The 18,166-nt window shown below is 39.5% G+C and overlaps 1 protein-coding gene across 2 annotated transcripts; it reads right to left on the bottom strand.

Moving 5' to 3' along the window:
- Window positions 1-3,057: 3,057 nt before the first annotated feature.
- On the bottom strand, window positions 3,058-17,857 carry LOC134067875 (mucin-2-like). 2 transcript variants are annotated; one of them, XM_062523339.1, is made up of 13 exons: window positions 13,758-17,857; window positions 13,438-13,502; window positions 12,797-12,972; window positions 8,239-8,354; window positions 7,357-7,421; window positions 6,963-7,105; window positions 6,360-6,652; window positions 5,920-5,984; window positions 5,658-5,833; window positions 4,903-5,018; window positions 4,318-4,382; window positions 4,044-4,186; window positions 3,058-3,835 (listed from the first exon to the last, which is right to left on the bottom strand). In XM_062523339.1, exons 1-13 carry the CDS (start codon window positions 17,832-17,834, stop codon window positions 3,744-3,746), a joined length of 5,592 nt encoding a protein of 1,863 aa, XP_062379323.1. In that variant the 5' UTR covers window positions 17,835-17,857; the 3' UTR covers window positions 3,058-3,743. The 2 variants fall into 2 exon arrangements, with proteins under 2 accessions (XP_062379323.1, XP_062379324.1); XM_062523340.1 differs by lacking the exons at window positions 5,658-5,833; window positions 5,920-5,984; window positions 6,360-6,652; ... (1 more) ...; window positions 7,357-7,421; window positions 8,239-8,354.
- Between the last annotated feature and the right edge of the window lie 309 nt (window positions 17,858-18,166).

The raw sequence follows: 18,166 nt of genomic DNA, 5'->3' as shown, positions 1-18,166 counted from the left end.
TTTTTATATGTTTTTATTTTTAAAGGCCAGCTATTTTATGGATCCAGGATATTATGCATCCTGATAAAGTTCCCTTGGCCTTTGAAATTAAAATAGCCCCACATCATCACATACCCTTCACCATAGCTAGAGATTGGCATGGTGCTTTTTCCAGTTAGCCTATTAGCCTGTTTGATTTGCATTGAGCTCAATGAGCATCAAACAGGCTAATAGGCTAACTGGAAAAAGCACCATGCCAATCTCTAGCTATGGTGAAGGGTATGTGATGATGTGGGGCTATTTTAATTTCAAAGGCCAAGGGAACTTTATCAGGATGCATAATATCCTGGATCCATGAAATAGCTGGCCTTTAAAAATAAAAACATATAAAAAATCCTCCTGCTCCTATGGGAATTTAACATAGGGGTCAATTACTTATGCAACCTGTATTTAAGGAAGAACATTTATCTATTTACGATACATTCTTCAGTCACAAAGAAAATGAGTGTCCTTAACGGTTTGATTTTTACTAATTTTTTGAATTAAGGCATTACAATCAATTCTCAAAAGATGATTTTATATTCCTCTTTTTAGTCAACTTTAGCATGGGTGTGAATACTTACTATACCCACTGTATTTGGGAAATGCAGCCTTTGTCAGTTAGTGTGCGGTTGTTTTAATAAACAAACCAAAAAATTAATTTGAAGCACTGTTTGTGTTAATGGGAAAATGGAAGTAGTATTTTACTGTTTAGTGTGTAGAAAAAACACTCCTGTGTTTTTCTTACCGAAATTCTTCTCTCACAGCAAAGTGTAAAAAAAGCAAACACTCCTGTGGTTGTCATACCAAAATTCTTCTGTGACAGCAAAGTGTTGTTTTTGGAGAGCAGATATTCAGTTAGTATTTCCTCCTCACAATCATATGACTACAGTGTCTCAAAGAGAATTTGTCCTCCCTCCATTTGCTTGTCTGAACTGATCTGTTGTGCCAGTATCTCGGAGCTCATTAATATCAGTTTTGAAGCGATCTGTTTAGTTTATTGCTCACATCCAGTCACTGATATTAAATGTGAGGGACAGGTGAAAGCTTATTTACACACATAATGTTTTATGCTAGTTACCCGAAGAAATGCTGCAATCCAGTTGTTGGAGAATACAAAGCAAGCAATGTCGCCCAGATTCCTAGGGCCTCACATTCTCCTTTTTGACTCACCCCACTGTTTTTCTGTTGAGTTTAAATAATGGGACTGAGATGGCAATGGCAGAAGCTTGATTTTGTGTTCACTAAACCATTTTTTCTTTGATCTGGACATGTGTTTTGGTTCATTGACCAGCTGAATGATCCAATGATGACCCACTTGGCAAAGATGGACAGATTTTCACTGAAAAAAGGCCTTTGGAATAATATATATATATATAATATATATATAATATATATATATATATATATATATATATATATACTGTATATCATCATGCATAAATGTCATTATGCATGGGGCTCTTTTCTGTAGGCCTACAGTCGTTCTTCTATGTAGCCAAACCTATCTAGAGCATTTCTTACAAAAGAATGCAATTTTTATTGACCACAGTTGTGGTCATTGTAGCATTCAGTAACTCCTCTCATTTAAATTTGTGATTAAACGACAGGAAAGGCCTTTAAACAGGGATCATACAGAGTAACGAAGCAACCTCGTTCCTAAGTAACTCAACCGGTTTGCCTAAACTGACAATTGAATGCGTTTGTGTTGCGCTTTCAAAAGTTTTACCAAGTTGAACATTGGTTCCACGCTAACCTTACTCTCCAACAGTGGTATTTATGGAATTGTTTGCTTCTTTTACCATAATCCTCACTGTGTGTTGGGGCAAGATAAACATGATAATCCAGGATAATCCAAGCAAGCCTGTCTCATTTCTAGCTGACTGTGACCATTTAATTTTTTGTTTTAACTGGGCTTTTCTTTTGTTTTTTGCCATTCTCTGATTTATAAAGGTCAGCATACTTTCCTTTTATTTTAATTGATTGTATTCTCTTTTCTTTTCCATGTTGAAAAATGCTAGATTTGACAACTGCATCAATTTATTTTTATACCTTAGTGAAAAAAGATACTGTTTAAAGAAGCTGAATATAAATGGAAAGAAGCTTCTGATACTTTTTATGTATAATATTGTCTTGGGGTGCAAATAATTGTGGCATATGTGTTTTTGTTAAAACAAATATTTATCATGACATATAGCCATATAGAGTAGGACTGTGATTTGTAAAAAAAACTTTTTTGCCCTCACTCTCTCTCTCACACACACACACACACACACGCATGAAGACAGACACACATGCACGCACCTAGGCATGCTTTTGTTTCTGACTACATCCAGTGTGGTCACTGGATCGTGAAGGAAAAGCTGCATGGTGTGTCCTGTGACAAACTTCCAGAGGCTGGCGAGTTTCATCAGGGTTCTTCAATTCTTATGGAAACACAAGAACTGAGAGGACCGAGCAAGGGCAGGTAGCTGGACAAGTTCACAACAAGCTGGACAAGTTTTACCCCGAACACTCTCAAGGGAAACGAGCCGTATAATCTGCAGAAGCATACTGTAAGTAATTTGTGTTAAACTTCCCGCAGTTTAAGATTATAAAATGCTGACACTGAACTCACCCAGCAGGATTGTTTATTAGCATTGTGATGGGTATCTACCAAGGAGCTATAAGTTGTTGATATTTGAGAATGGCTGACATACCAGTGGCATGGAGACAAAGGAAAACCGAGACCCTGTTAATCATCACCTGTCAACACCTGAGTGAACAAGGAAGGAAGGTGGCATACCAGTGTCAAGATCATGTCATGAACACTGACCACACCTGTCTTGGAAGGTAACATTGTTTTTGATCAAGCATATAATTCAATAATTATGTAATTGGCATTAACCTATGCCAATTTTGTCTGCTTCCCAGACTAGTCTATTGTCTTCTTGCACCAGCATTTCAAGCAGTGCATGTATCTCTGCCAAAATACTGGATACTTGGGTAGAATATAAAAAAATAGGGAAGAAGAATGAATGAGGAACTTCAGACTTTTGTTCAGACATTGTTTATTGTTGAGACAATGAATGGGTTTTAAGCTGAAGCAAATCACCAAATCTGGGGGGAACAGAAGCAAGTAAATATTTTAGGGTGCCTTTAAGATCTGGCTAGGGACAACAGATGAAAATGAGCTCTTGCAACTAACTCTGGCTTGTTTACGGCAAGTGACTTGTCTGTTGATTAATGAGCACTGTCCCTATCAAATAAAAATAAAAATAAAATAAATAAATGAATCAAGAGTAAGAGTGAATACAATAGAGTGTGCCATAAATACCCAGAGGCATGATGCTCAAAATGACATATCAGTGCAACTAACAAAGTGTTTATTGAAACAAAGAGTTATGAGTCAACAATAAATCAATGCTAAGACAGATGTCCTGTGTATGTGATTTGAAGTATGCTACATTTGCCTCTCCTTCATACAACGCAAAATTTATTTAAACAAAACAAAAAAAGACTTTAAAGTAAATACATTTTTCAAACCTTGCAACAACAAGGAAAAACAGACGTGCCATTTTTGATGTGATGTTTGCAGGGAGTAGGAGTCATATCCGGTCTCCTGAATGCTGAAAGTAGGAGTATGGATGAACTCCTCCAACAATGATGATCCAAGGGTGATGGTCAAAGATTTCTCTTCACAATAAAAGTCTGCGCCAGCAAGGTCAGGTGAGAGATCTCAAAGGTCACCAGGGCAGACCCACATAGAGTGATATGAAGGTAAGCCCAAGGGCACTCAAGAGGTTAATCTTGTTGCTGAGTTCACCTGCTGACACCGCTGTGTGTGTGTGTGTGTGTGTGTGTGTGTGTGTGTGTGTGTGTGTGTGTGTGTGTGTGTGTGTATGTGTGTGTGTGTAATGGGGAAGAGAACAAAGGAGGTAGTTAGTGCGGACAATATGCTAATTAAAAAGCATTTTGTATCAATAGTAGCAGCCACATGCTTATTGAACAGAAGATCACTTGGTTTTTAAAACACATCTGCTTACCTGTGCCATTGATGGAGATGATGGTAATTGACAAATTTCCACTCTCTGCAGCTCTGGTCAAGGTGGCGATAATCTGTGTGTCATTGGGGAATGTGGAGTTGGCGCTCACAAAAATGTCCGTCATATGGATAATTGATCCATTGCTGGTGAAAGGAAAAGGTAAACAAAAAATAATTAAGATGACTTTGTCTTCCTATCTACAAATACAGTCTAACACACACAAATACTGTATCTGTATGATCCCCTCCCCAATGTGTAGCTTTATGTTGGTTACCTGAAGCTTGTTGGTGTCAGGCTTATGAAATCTGGCTGAAAGTCTTCAACAAAAAATGGCTCAAGCTATAGATGTTGTAAAGGCACAAAGAGAGAAAAAACAACTTTAAATGGATTGCTAATACATGCGGAACAACATTTTAATACAACACTTTTGTTTTTCGTGAATTGTAAAATATGAACGATATGATATATTTCTTTTATGCACAATTTTTTTTTATCAGATTTTGTGAACACTTCGCCATGATAATCCATCCACTCGAACCTTGTGGCATATCAAATATCAAATTAAATCACAATAAAAGGTCACTCTAAAATGTACCATTTTGTTAGAAAACACAGGTTTTGAGGGAGAGTGACCTGACATGACTGGAAAATTCCATGTGAACTGATTGTACAGGTGCTCGCTGATGAAGATTTTGACAAATTTGTACACAAATACACATTTTGTGTGTATTGAAGAAATGTTTGATATTTTACTTCAACTCACATGAAACATGGGAAGGAAAACAAATGTGTTAAGATTTTACTCAGTGTAATTTCAGAAACAATAATCAGCAAATCATATCACTGACGGCAGCTATACCTCTGTTTTAATGAGTGAGGCTCTGGAGCGGAAGGCTTCGGAAGTGGAAACCGAAAGATCAGCAATAAACGTGTCATTGGTACGGAACTGGGGAATGGCTCTTGAGCGGGGTTCACCTGGAAAACACACACACACACACACACATAGATTTTATGAAGTAGTGTGAGTACAGACTGGACCAAATCTGAATCAGATGCATTATTATTCATTTTAAAGGGACACTTCACCGATTAGCATTAAGCTTTGTATCTTTAGAAAACCAGTTATGTTTTTGAATGGTCGTGTATCATTCCCTCAGTTTTCCTTGAGATGGGAGAAATACGGATTTCAATGAAATCCGTGAATAGAACTTCCTGCTTTCAATGATGTAAAATGATGATTTTTACATCATTGAAAGCAGGAAGTCCAACATTGAAATCCGTATTTCTCCCATCTCAAGGCAAACTGAGGGAATGATGCACGACCATTCAAAAACATGACTGGTTTTCTAAAGATACAAAGCTAATCGGTGAAGTGTCCCTTTAAGCAATAAGCCCCAAGAGGCCGTAGATTACACTCATTTTAGAACAGCTAAGGGGCGTTGGTAGGCACAACACACAAGTGGGGTGCCTAAAACCCCCTTAGTTGTTCTAAAATCAGTGTAAACTACAGACTCGAGTGATTCAGCCAATCATAATCAAGGACCGGAACTGTCAGTTAGAAACATTGTTCTAACCTCTCTATTAACAGTCTTGAAAGAATTATAATTTTCTCACTTGTCACAGATATGGAACCAGGAACCACAGTCAGATTAAAGCCTGAATTTGAGTCATTTATGGCTTGAGCCAAGGTTTCAACAACATCGCTGCTTTCAGGGAGGGGTTCAGGTGAAGTGTCATTGAACACAAGGTCAACATCTGTCTCAACATTGTCCATTCGATTTCGAGACAGCCTGTAAAAATGTTAAAGGATTTGTCTCAGTCTCATGAAGTACCTTGCATTTTTTCATTGTGGTCTTAAGCAACGACATGGATTTACCTGAATGCTATCACAATGGTCCGCAGAAACCGACTTTGATAGCGTTGTCGATAGATTAAGTCACACTGTTCACAAAGACACAGAAACAGAGAAGAATTTTAAAGAAAATGTTCTTGAAACAATAAGCTTCATAATCATAGGCTACATTTGATGCATTTTAGCAGTTAACATTTTCACGTTGTTTCCATGTGGTTACAATGTGTGTGACATAACATAATTGTAAAAATCTTAATTCTTGATTCAGTTTTACTTACTTACTTACTAATTAACCATTACATTTCCATACAAAATGCAACATTGCTTGCAACATACACTTGGGATTTATTGTTTGACTTTGTACTTCTTTTTCGTGTCACCTGCATGTCCTTGTTTTGTGAGCTAATGACTGGAGGTAAATTCCTTTCATGTGTCATATCTGATTCTGAGTGAGGAATACTTACTGCATTTTCAATAGGTCTTGCTTGTTGCTGGAATGCTAAGCTCTGTGGATCAGAAAGAGCTGGCTGAAATACTATGACAAGGACAACCCGAATTACTATTATAAAAGCTGGACGTGATGGTGGTCTAGTTGTCGTGCTAGCTGTTGTTGTTGTTGTGGTTGTTGTTGTTGTGGTGGTGGTGGTGGTGGTGGTGGTGGTGGTAGTAGTACTTGTAGGTGTGGTAGTAGTAGTTGTAGGTGTGGTAGGAGTTGTTGTAGTCATTGCGACAGGGGCTAGTGTAGTAATAGTTGTTGCTGGGGAAGAAATGGGGAAGACAATAAAGGAGGCACAGACTCAAAATGCAAAACAAAAAGCATTTTGTATTGTACAAAAGGGAAAGTACCTTTGCTGTAGCAACCACGCTTGTTGCACAGAACCACTCTTCTAGTGATATTTTACAATTTACAATATTTTTTTATATTCATGATCATGATTTCTATTATTATTATTATTATTATTATTATTATCCTGATCAGTAGGTAGCATGCATATTATGCAAATAGTAGCAGTATATGTGGACTAGAATGGAGAAAATCACTTGAGTTTTAAAACACATCTGCTTACCTGTGCCACTGATGGAGATGATGGTAATTGACAAAGTTCCACTCTCTGCAGCTCTGGTCAAGGTGGCAATAATCTGTGTATCACTGGGGAATGTGGAGTTGGCGGTCACAATAATGTCCGTCATATGGATAATTGATCCATTGCTGGTGAAAGAAAAAGGGAAAACCCAAACAATAAGCTTAATTAAGATGAACATTTGTCACATTTCTTCCTATCTATACAAACAGTCTACACACACACACACACACACACACACACACACACACACACACACACACACACACACACACACACACACACACACACACACACACACACACACACACACACACACACACACACACACACACACACAATTATCTATAGGATTTTCCCCAGTGTGTTTTAAGGTTACCTGAATCTTGTTGGTGTCAGGCTTATGAAATCTGGCTGAAAGTCTTCAACAAAGAATGGCTCAAGCTATAGATGTCATAAAGGCACAAAGGGACAGGAAACAAGTTTAAATGGCTAACAATTGCTTGACAAAATGAAATATAACACTTTTGTTTTGCTATAGATTTTCAAGAATTGAAGGAAAATGTGAAAGATTTCTTTCAAGCACATGAAATGTTTATTTCTCCCAAATTTTGTTTGTGCAACAAGTGCTCACTTGTTGTTAGTGAGCACTTTGCCATGATAATTAATCCTCTTGACACTTGTGGCATAGGAAAATAGGCATGATTATTAGACAGATGTCCCATGGACTGGTCGCAATAAAAGCAGCAGAAAATGTAATTTTGTTAGAAAACACAATGCAACTGACTACATGAGTTTTGAGGGAGATTACACTGGCACGTTGATTGTGAGAATTTCCACCAGAACTGATGCCCGTGAACTAAATGTAAAGATGCTCACTAGGGGTGTAAAGATTCACCGATATGTATTGGTAACTATTTTGAATGTTAACAATATGAGTGCATCGGAAAACAAACCCCTGGATCAGTTTAAATGTACTCTGAACCGGTCAATGGCACCAAATCATTCTGTATTTAAATGTAGAAAAATGCATAGCATATGTATCTAGATTGAATCGTCTTACAAGGCAGAGATGCACACCCTAGTGCTTACCGATAAATATTTTGAGAAACTGCACAAATACAGTTTTTGGAGAACTCACATGAAACTTGTGTAAATTGTAAACTAATGTGTAAATGTCTCAATATTTTTGTTCAGTAAATTTCAGAAACAGTAAAGACCATTAGCAAAAACTCATCACAACACATGGCAGCTACAATACCTCGGTTTTAATGAGTGAAGCTCTGACACGGAAGGCTTCGGAAGTGGATTCGGAAAGATCTGCAATAAACGTGTCATTGGTACGGAACAGGGGAATGGCTCTTGAGAGGGGTTCACCTGGAAAAGACACACACACATACACACTATAGCTGTGTCTCATTCCAGGGGCTGCGTGGTTCTAAGGCCGGATTCGTAGACCGGTTGCGTCATAGTGGCGCGCCTAGTACTGTCCCATTCCGTGGGCTCCTTCGAATCCGGCCGACAAACCCAGCCTTCTTTTCCCCGAAACGGAGTGTGCATCGGATGTATGCTTCGCGGCCTACCTGGCCACCAAGATTCGATACGTTTATGACGTTTCATTGAGTTTCATTGAGTTGGCGAGATAGTCAGCAGAGGAGTAGCCTACACTTAAACATTTAATAAACGTTATAATAATATTTAAATGAAGTTATTATATATATTCAGTTAAGTCTCAGTTTCAAAATAAGTTTTTGAAATGTGAACTATGCTTAAACGATGTCGCCGATTTCCGTAGGCCAGGGCTATTCAACTTCAGTACCAAGAGGGCCGAATGGAAAAATCACTGGGTTTTCAGGGGCCGCATAAAATAAGATGCCGCAAAATAATTGTATCCAACAATATTTGATCAAATCAGAGTAAAATTCAGTTCAATTAAATTGAATTTTATACACTGGCATAGAAACTATGAACATAGCCTATTATCCATATCCATAAAAAAATCTTCTCAGACAGGTGATAGGCTGCCACACAAACTATACAAGTATTTGAAAACACCCAGGCTCATAGTATTTCATACCTAATGTCTGATAGCTGCCATATCATGCATCAGTGGGAAAAAATGCAGTGTTGATTTAACTAGCCTACTTCAAGATAATTAGGCTCATAAGTGTTTCAAACACACACAGTAGCCTACAGCGCCAATCTCTCAAATATACGTAGCATTGAATTTAAAGAAAAAGTAATGCCAGCTCTGCCTCTGTTTATCTATTTCACGATTTCTTACCGCCAAAGATTCTAAACTTCGAGCCTGCGCAAATCACAAACAATAACATTCCCACGAGTGGAGTGAAGATGGCTCTGTCTAAAGAAACGTCTAATTGACAACAAGAATCGTTCATTTTACCCTCTGCAACAAGTACGAGACTTTCATGTTTATTGTGCAACGAATCCATCGCTGTAAAGAACGAATATAAAGTCAAGAGGCAATTCTCTACAAACCACAGCTCCTTCACTAACTTTCCCGAGGGCTCGGAGGAACGGAGACCGGGTATGATTGTAACATTTTTGATTTGCGCACGCTCGAGGTTTAGAATCTTTGGCGGTAAGAAATCGTAATTTAATCAACATTTAAAACTAGTTACACATTTGGAAATGTCAGTTTGTGTAGTGATGTGCTGTGTTCTCTGAGTGAAGATAACTGAAAGAATTAGTCTGGCCAATAGGGGCGGGCCGACAGTGCGCTACTCGCCAATCATATGAAGATCTATGCACACCCGTCAAAGCGAGTTCATTCTCATGACGAGACACGCGGGCCACAGGAAATTTGAAGCGGGCCACATCTGGCCCGCGGGCCGCTAGTTGAATAGGCCTGCCGTAGGCTATCAAAATAATCACTTCCTAAATAAAGCTCAAACATTTGGCCTTTCACTTTCAAATGGTTTATCAAGTCATATGCCAATTAACATTATGCTCAGATAATCACTAGTGAGTAGGCCTAGGCTAGTCTATTATAATTGGTTCCCACTAGAAGATCGTAATGCTAGTTGATGGCCGTTTGCGTAAAGTCCAAGGGTGAATGACATCCACCAAATGTTTCTTAAAGCATGTGTTGGTGACATCTAGCCTAATGGAAACTAGATTAAATTTGATAGATTACAAATGTGTCCCTAGCAAATTAAGTAGCAAATACAATTCCATCAGTTAAAAAAAATGTGTAGCCTGAATTAACCACAGCCTGCACACACGATGCCGCTGGAGATAGTTTTCTTGTATGCTATAATCAGTAGCCTAAGCCTAATGAAAGCAACTCTGATCACTAATTGTAAACCTGCAATAATAGAATGCCTAACGTAGAAAGAGAGAGAGAGAGAGAGAGAGAGAGAGAGAGAGAGAGAGAGAGAGAGAGAGAGAGAGAGAGAGAGAAAAGGAGTGTTGCGTTGGGTCGCTTAATTAAAGTAAAAAACAGCTCTTCGGGAACGGACAAAAATAGAATTGAAACAAACTGCGACTGTCCTGTAGCCTATGTAAAGTTTCTTGGTGATAAAGTTTGTAGAAGGCAGTAGGCTAGTCAGAGGTCCGAGGCACACCGATTAAGTGAAAATTTTTTTTAAAATCCTTTATTTCATTGGATAAAGTTAGCGCGTTTCGACTTATATGAGAGCGCATCTTCTGCCGTTGAGACTGCCCTTCAACAGGAGCGGGTCTTCCTCAGGGCAATCCAATAGAGTAACCTACTTTGTCGATCTATGTTATGTGGCAAATGCATGTGATGCTTTGTGCATGATCGAGATATGAAAAGAGATAGCCTATAAACATGATATAAACCTACAAACAGCACTTGCGCAAGAGACGATCAACTTCTGCTAAATGGATAACATGGATATGATCATCAGCTGAGCCTCAATGACGTTTGTCAACGTTGCAATGGAGCTACAAGCTAGGTCAGTTAACGACGAAGTCCAATAGTTATGCATTTAAGCCTGCAAACGACCAGCATAAGTTCACATCAGCTGATCACAGCTCGTTATCCTGCAATTCCATAGCCAGTTATCTAAACTCCTGTTATATTCCCTCCGATGTTTTTGAAATTATGTCAAGCAGCGGAAGCAATTACGCTAGCCATGCCCATCTGTACCCTACCTGTAAAGTTTGGTTTTAACCAGGGTAGAAAGAAAAAGGGCAAGGCTACTCACATGAACGCTATATCCAACTCCCTTTGAAATAGCCATCTCTTGAAAATAGCCTAATGCGACAGTTGTGTGGCCGCTTTTAGCCGGTGGTTTAACAAATTATTTTAAATTGGAGATGGACAAGGCACGCATAGAATATGGCCATATAGGCTATCCTCCTATCACTGTTTTGACTAGTCTTATAATAAAATAAGATTGCCATTGCCTATGCCACATTAATTCCTTGTTAGCGTTTCCTCTGCACTGAATGTTATTCTAAGCGTCTGCTAAATAAAAAATAAAACATCGAATAGATGATTGTTCTCAGTCAGTAGTAGCATGTTGTACTGTTGTAGCCTATGAGTTAAATGTAACATGTTTTGATGACATGGGCGTGTTGAAAGGATGCTTTTCACGTAGCCTACATGAGTTTGACAGATCAGTAGGCCAAGCTCGGACTCATAACGTAACAGAGCCGTTCTTTTGGGCTAGACCAGGGGTCGGCAACCTGCGGCTCTGGAGCCGCATGCGGCTCTTTAGCACCACCCTGGTGGCTCCCTGAGCGTCTTCAAAAATGTATGAAAATGAAAGGGGGAATTTGTGTTTGTTTGTTTTAATATGGTTTCTGTATGAGGACAAACATTCTTAACGTTTTCCAATGTTGTAAAAATGTGCATAATAAGTATTAAAGTTAAACAGTTCTCTCAACGAAGATTTGATAGCCTGCGACACACGTTTCAGGGCGGCGCCGTGCCAGGCAGGTGGCTGTAAACCTATGGCTGTAAACAAACCGGCGGGTGTGTCAGCATGGGCCATACCATGGACAAGAGAAAGATAGCTAATAAGATCAGAGAATTTAAGGCAGAATGGACCGAATCATTTGCTTTCATTGCCATTGCGGAAGGATTGCCTGCATGTTTGCTTTGTAATGAGAAGTTGGCGAACGACAAAAAGAGAAAGACATTTAGAAAGACATTTTCGGGGAAGGCATGCTACATTTGCAGCCAACTACCCAGTTGGGACTGAGAGAAAAAGTGCGGTTGCAGTAGCCTACTTCTGGAGAAATTTTGTTGCAACCTGAGAGATATTAAAACGTGGAAAACAACGGTTCACGGATGGTGATTACACGAAGTTGAACTTAGATCACCATAGTGGAGTAGTCACGTGGTGTGTCATTCTCTCCGAGATGCGCTGCAGGGAAAAACATTTCATCATGAAAGCTCATAATATGTAGCCTCGTTGTAGCCTAGGCTACTTTATTTTGATAGTAGGCTAATATAGATAATATACACGTACAGCCTGTGTTGCCTTCATATAAGGCTTACATAAGGCTTTTCATTTTTTGCGGCTCCAGACAGATTTGTTTTTTGTTTTTTTGGTCCAAAATGGCTCTTTGAACATTTTGGGTTGCCGACCCCTGGGCTAGACCGTCCCGTTTAAAAAACCGTTGGTCCAGCTAGGTCGGGTCTATGCGGTCACAGAAGACCGGTGCTAGGTAGCACGAATGCTCCGAAGCATCCAGCCCCTGAAATGAGACACAGCTTATGAAGTAGTGTAAGTACCGAGGCCCGATCTAGGCCCGATTTTGTATTGTTCATTCATTGTTCTAAACCCTTTGTTATTATATATTTTCAAGGAATAATTACTCACTTGTAACAGATATGGAACCAGGAACCACAGTCAGATTAAAGCCTGAAGTTGAGTTGATTATGGCTTTAGCCAAGGTTTCAACAACATCGCTGCTGTCAGGGAGGCGTTCAGGTGAAGTGTCATTGAACACAAGGTTGAAATCTGTCTCAACATTGTCCAGTCGATTTCGAGACAGTCTGTAAAAAATTAAAAGGATTTGAAGGATCTTAATTCTTGATGAAAATCTTACTTAATTAACCATTACATTTCAATACAAAATGCAACCTATCATTGCTTGAAGCATACAAACTTTGGATTTATTGTTTGAGTCTATGCTTGCCTTTTCACCTGCATGTGCATGTCCTTATGACTAGGTAAGGTAAGATATGTGTCATGTCTGATTCTGAGTGAATGATACTTTTCAAGTATTAATTTCAATAGTTTTTGCTTGTTGCTGGAACTTTGCTCCAGTTGCAGTGGTATGTGATGAGCCAAACATTGTGGATTGTGTTACTCGAGTTATGTTGGATTGTGGTGTACTACTGTAGCTGTAGGTGACTGAGTTGCACTAGTCAAATTACACTTGTCATGGTAGATGGTCTCAGTCTCATGAAATATCTTGCTTTTTCACTGTGTTTTTTTGAGCACTGAGATGGACTTACCTGAACGCTATCACAATGGTTCGCAGAAACCGACTTTGATAGCGTTGTCGATAAATTAAATCACACTGTTCATAAAGACAGAGAAACAGAAGAATTTTAAAGAAAATGTTATATTAACAATAAGCCTCATAATCATAGCCTATATTTGATGCATTGTAGTGGTTTGCATTTCCAATTTGTTTCCCTGCGGTTACAATGTGTGTGACATAATTCATTTTTGAAAATCGTAATTCTTGATTAAATCTTTACTTTTCAATACAATACGCATCCTATCATTGCTTGCAGCATACCAAGTCTGACTCTGAGCTAGGAATACTTACTGCATTTTGAAAAGTTCTTGCTTGTTGCTGGAACTCTACACTCTGTGAGTTGTTAAGCGCTGGCTGAAATACTATGACAAGGACAACCCGCATTACTATTATAAAAGCTGGACGTGATGTTGGTCTAATTGTAGTGGTTGTTGTTGTGGTGGTGGTGGTGGTGGTGGTGGTGGTGGTAGTAGTGGATGGAGTAGTTATAGTCATTGTGGTAGGGGCTAGGGTAGTTGTAATTGTTGTGGCTGGAGTTGAGCTGGTGGTGGTAGTGGATGGAGTCATTATAGTCATTGTGGTAGGGGCTAGGGTAGTTGTAGTTGTTGTGGCTGGAGTTGAGGTGGTGGTGGTAGTAGTGGATGGAGTCGTTATAGTCATTGTGGTAGGGGCTAGGATAGTTGTAGTTGTTGTGGCTGGAGTTGAGGTGGTGGTGGTAGTAGTGGATGGAGTCGTTATAGTCATTGTGGTAGGGGCTAGGATAGTTGTAGTTGTTGTGGCTGGAGTTGAGGTGGTGGTGGTAGTAGTGGATGGAGTCGTTATAGTCATTGTGGTAGGGGCTAGGGTAGTTGTAATTGTTGTGGCTGGAGTTGAGCTGGTGGTGGTAGTGGATGGAGTCATTATAGTCATTGTGGTAGGGGCTAGGGTAGTTGTAGTTGTTGTGGCTGGAGTTGAGGTTGTTGTATTAAAGACTGATTGTGGCTCTCCAGTTGTAAGTGGTAAGCATACACACTGACATGTTGAGTGTGGAGAAGTAGAAAATATGACTGTTGTTGATAGCTTTGCTCCAATTACAGTGGTACTTGTTGAGCCAAGCATTGTGGATTGTGTTACTTGAGTTATGTTAGATTGTGATGTAGTTGTTGGTGACTGAATTGTACTAGTCATGGTAGATGGTGGTATTGCACTCAAAGTTGACAGTGTCTCTTTGTTTGTAGTTAACAGAGTTGCTCCGGTTGTGACTGATTGTGTCACTCCAGTTAGAATTGACTCTAATGCACCAGTTGTAAGCGACTGTGGTGTTTCAGTGGTAGATGATTGTATTCCCCCAGTTGTGGTTGTTAATGTTGCACCAGATACGGTTGATTGTGATTCTACAACTGTAGTTGATTCTGTTGCATCAATTGTAGATGATTGTGGTACTTCAATTGTAGTTGATTCCGTCACTTCAGTTGTAGTCGATTGTGTTGCACCAGATATGGTCAATTCTGTTACACCAGTGGTAGTTAATTGTGTCGCTCCAGTTATGGTTGACTGTGTAGCTCCAGTTGAGGTTGATTCGGTTGTAGTTGATTGTGTTGCATCACTTGTAGTTGAATGTGGCACTCCAGTTGAAGAAGATTCTCTTGCCATAGTTAAGGTTGACTGTGTCGCTCCAGTTGTAGTTGATTGTGTCACAACAAATGTAGTTGATTCTGTAGCCTCAGTTAGAGATAGCTGTGTCGTACCAGTCATGGTTGATTGTGTTGCTGCCGTTGAAGTTGATTGTGTTGCTGCAGTTGAAGTTGATTGTGTTCCACTAGTTGTAGGTGATTCTGTTACACCAGTGGTAGTTAATTGTGTCGCTTCAGTTATGGTGGACTGTGTAACTCCAGTTGAAGTTGATTCAGTAGTTGATTCTGTTACTATGGTTGTAGTTGACTGTGTTGTACCAGATATGGTTGATTGTGGTCCTCCAGTTGAAGTAGATTCTGTTGCTGTAGTTAAGGTTGACTGTGTCACTCCAGTTGTTGTTGATTCTGTTGCTCTATTTGTAGTTGATTCTGTTGCTTCAGTTGAAGATCGTTGTGTTACACCAAACATGGTTGATTGTGTTGCTGCAATTGAAGTTGATTGTGTTCCACCACTTGTAGTTGATTCTGATACACCAGTGATAGTTAATTGTGTCACACCTGTTATGTTTGACTGTGTAACTTCAGTTGAGGTTGATTCTGTAGTTGATTCCGTCACTTTGTTAGTATTTGATTGTGTTGCACCCGATACAGTTGATTCTGTTACACCAGTGGTAGTTGATTGTGTTGCTCCAGTTATGGTTGATTGTGTAACTCCAATTGAGGTTGATTCTATAGTTGATTCTGTTATTTTGGTTGTAGTTGATTGTGTTCTACCAGATATGGTTGATTGTGGTGGATCAGTTGATGTGGATTCTGTTGCATCACCTGTGGTTGACTGTGGTACTCCAGTTGAAATGGATTCTGTTGCTGTAGTTGTGGTTGACTGTGTTGCTCCAGTTGTAGTTGCTCCAGTTGTAGTTGATAGTGTCACAGGAAATGTAGTTGTTTCTATTGCTTCAGTTGAAGATGATTGTGGTGCATCAGCTGTAGTTGATTGTGTCGATCCAGATATGGTTGATTGTGGTGCTCCAGTTGATGTTGATTGTGTTGCATCACCTGTAGTTGAAAGTGGTCCTCCCGCTGATGTAGACTCTGTTGCTGTAGTTAAGGTTGTCTGTGTTGCTCCAGTTGTAGTTGCCCTAGTTGTAATTGATTGTGTCACAACAAATGTAGTTGATTCTGTAGCTTCAGTCGAAGATGATTGTGTTGCTGCAGTTGAAGCTGATTCTGTTCCACCAGTTGACGTTGATTCTGTTACACCAGTGGTAGTTAATTGTGTCACTCCAGTTATAGTTGACTGTGTAACTCCAGTAGAGGTTGTATCTGTTGTTGATTCCATCACTATGGTTGTAGTTGACTGTGTTGCATCAGACATGGTTGAAGGTGGTCCTCCAGTTGAAGTAGATTCTGTAAGTGTAGTTATAGTTGACTGTGTTGGATTCTGTTGGACTGTTGTTGAATCTGTTGCACTAGTTGTAGTTGATTGTAACACAACAGATGTAGTTGATTCTGTTGCTTCAGTTGAAGATGATTGTATTGCACCGGTCATGGTTGATTGTGTTGCTGTAATTGAAGTTGATTCTGTTCCACCAGTTGACATTGATTCTGTTACACCAGTGGTAGTTAATTGTGTCACTCCAGTTATAGTTGACGGTGTAACTCCAGTAGAGGTTGAATCTGTAGTTGATTCCATCACTATGGTTGTAGTTGACTGTGTTGCATCAGATATGGTTGAAGGTGGTCCCCCAGTTGAAGTAGATTCTGTAAGTGTAGTCATAGTTGACTGTGTTGGATTCTGTTGGCCTGTTGTTGATTCTGTTGCACTAGTTGTAGTTGATTGTGCCACAACAGATGTTGTTGATTCTGATGCTTCAGTTGAAGATGATTGTGTTGCACCAGGAATGGTTGATTGTGTTGCTGTAGTTGAAGTTGATTCTGTTATACCAGTTGACATTGATTCTGTTACACCAGTGGTAGTTAATTGTGTCACTCCAGTTATAGTTGGCTGTGTAACTCCAGTAGAGGTTGAATCTGTAGTTGATTCTATCACTATGGTTGTAGTTGACGATGTTGCATCAGAAATGGTTGAAGGTGGTCCTCCAGTTGAAGTAGATCCTGTAAGTGTAGTTATAGTTGACTTTGTTGGATTCTGTTGGACTGTTGTTGAATCTGTTGCACTAGTTGTAGTTGATTGTGTCACAACAAATGTAGTTAATTCTGTTGCTTCAGTTGAAGATGATTGTATTGCACCGGTCATGGTTGATTGTGTTGCTGTAATTGAAGTTGATTCTGTTATACCAGTTGACATTGATTCTGTTACACCACTGGTAGTTAATGATGTCACTCCAGTTATAGTTGTCTGTGTAACTCCAGCTGAGGTTGAATCTGTAGTTGATTCCATCACTATGGTTGTAGTTGACTGTGTTGCATCAGATATGGTTGAAGGTTGTCCTCCAGTTGAAGTAGATTCTGTAAGTGTAGTTATAGTTGACTGTGTTGGATTCTGTTGGACTGTTGTTGAATCTGTTGCAGTAGTTGTAGTTGATTGTGCCACAACAGATGTTGCTGATTCTGTTGCTTCTGTTGAAGATGATTGTGTTGCACCAGGAATGGTTGATTGTGTTTCTGTAGTTGAAGTTGATTCTGTTCCACCAGTTGACATTGATTCTGTTACACCAGTGGTAGTTAATGGTGTCGCTCCAGTTATAGTTGTCTGTGTAACTCGAGCTGAGGTTGAATCTGTAGTTGATTCCATCACTATGGTTGTAGTTGACTGTGTTGCATCAGATATGGTTGAAGGTTGTCCTCCAGTTGAAGTAGATTCTGTAAGTGTAGTTATAGTTGACTGTGTTGGATTCTGTTGGACTGATGTTGAATCTGTTGCAGTAGTTGTAGTTGATTGTGCCACAACAGATGTTGCTGATTCTGTTGCTTCTGTTGAAGATGATTGTGTTGCACCAGGAATGGTTGATTGTGTTTCTGTAGTTGAAGTTGATTCTGTTCCACCAGTTGACATTGATTCTGTTACACCAGTGGTAGTTAATGGTGTCGCTCCAGTTATAGTTGTCTGTGTAACTCGAGCTGAGG

Source organism: Sardina pilchardus, chromosome 20, assembly GCF_963854185.1.
Source record: "Sardina pilchardus chromosome 20, fSarPil1.1, whole genome shotgun sequence".
In the NCBI taxonomy this organism is placed as follows: Eukaryota; Metazoa; Chordata; class Actinopteri; order Clupeiformes; family Clupeidae; genus Sardina; species Sardina pilchardus.
Note: the sequence above shows the minus strand (reverse complement) of the source record. Positions and strands in the feature narration are given on the sequence as shown.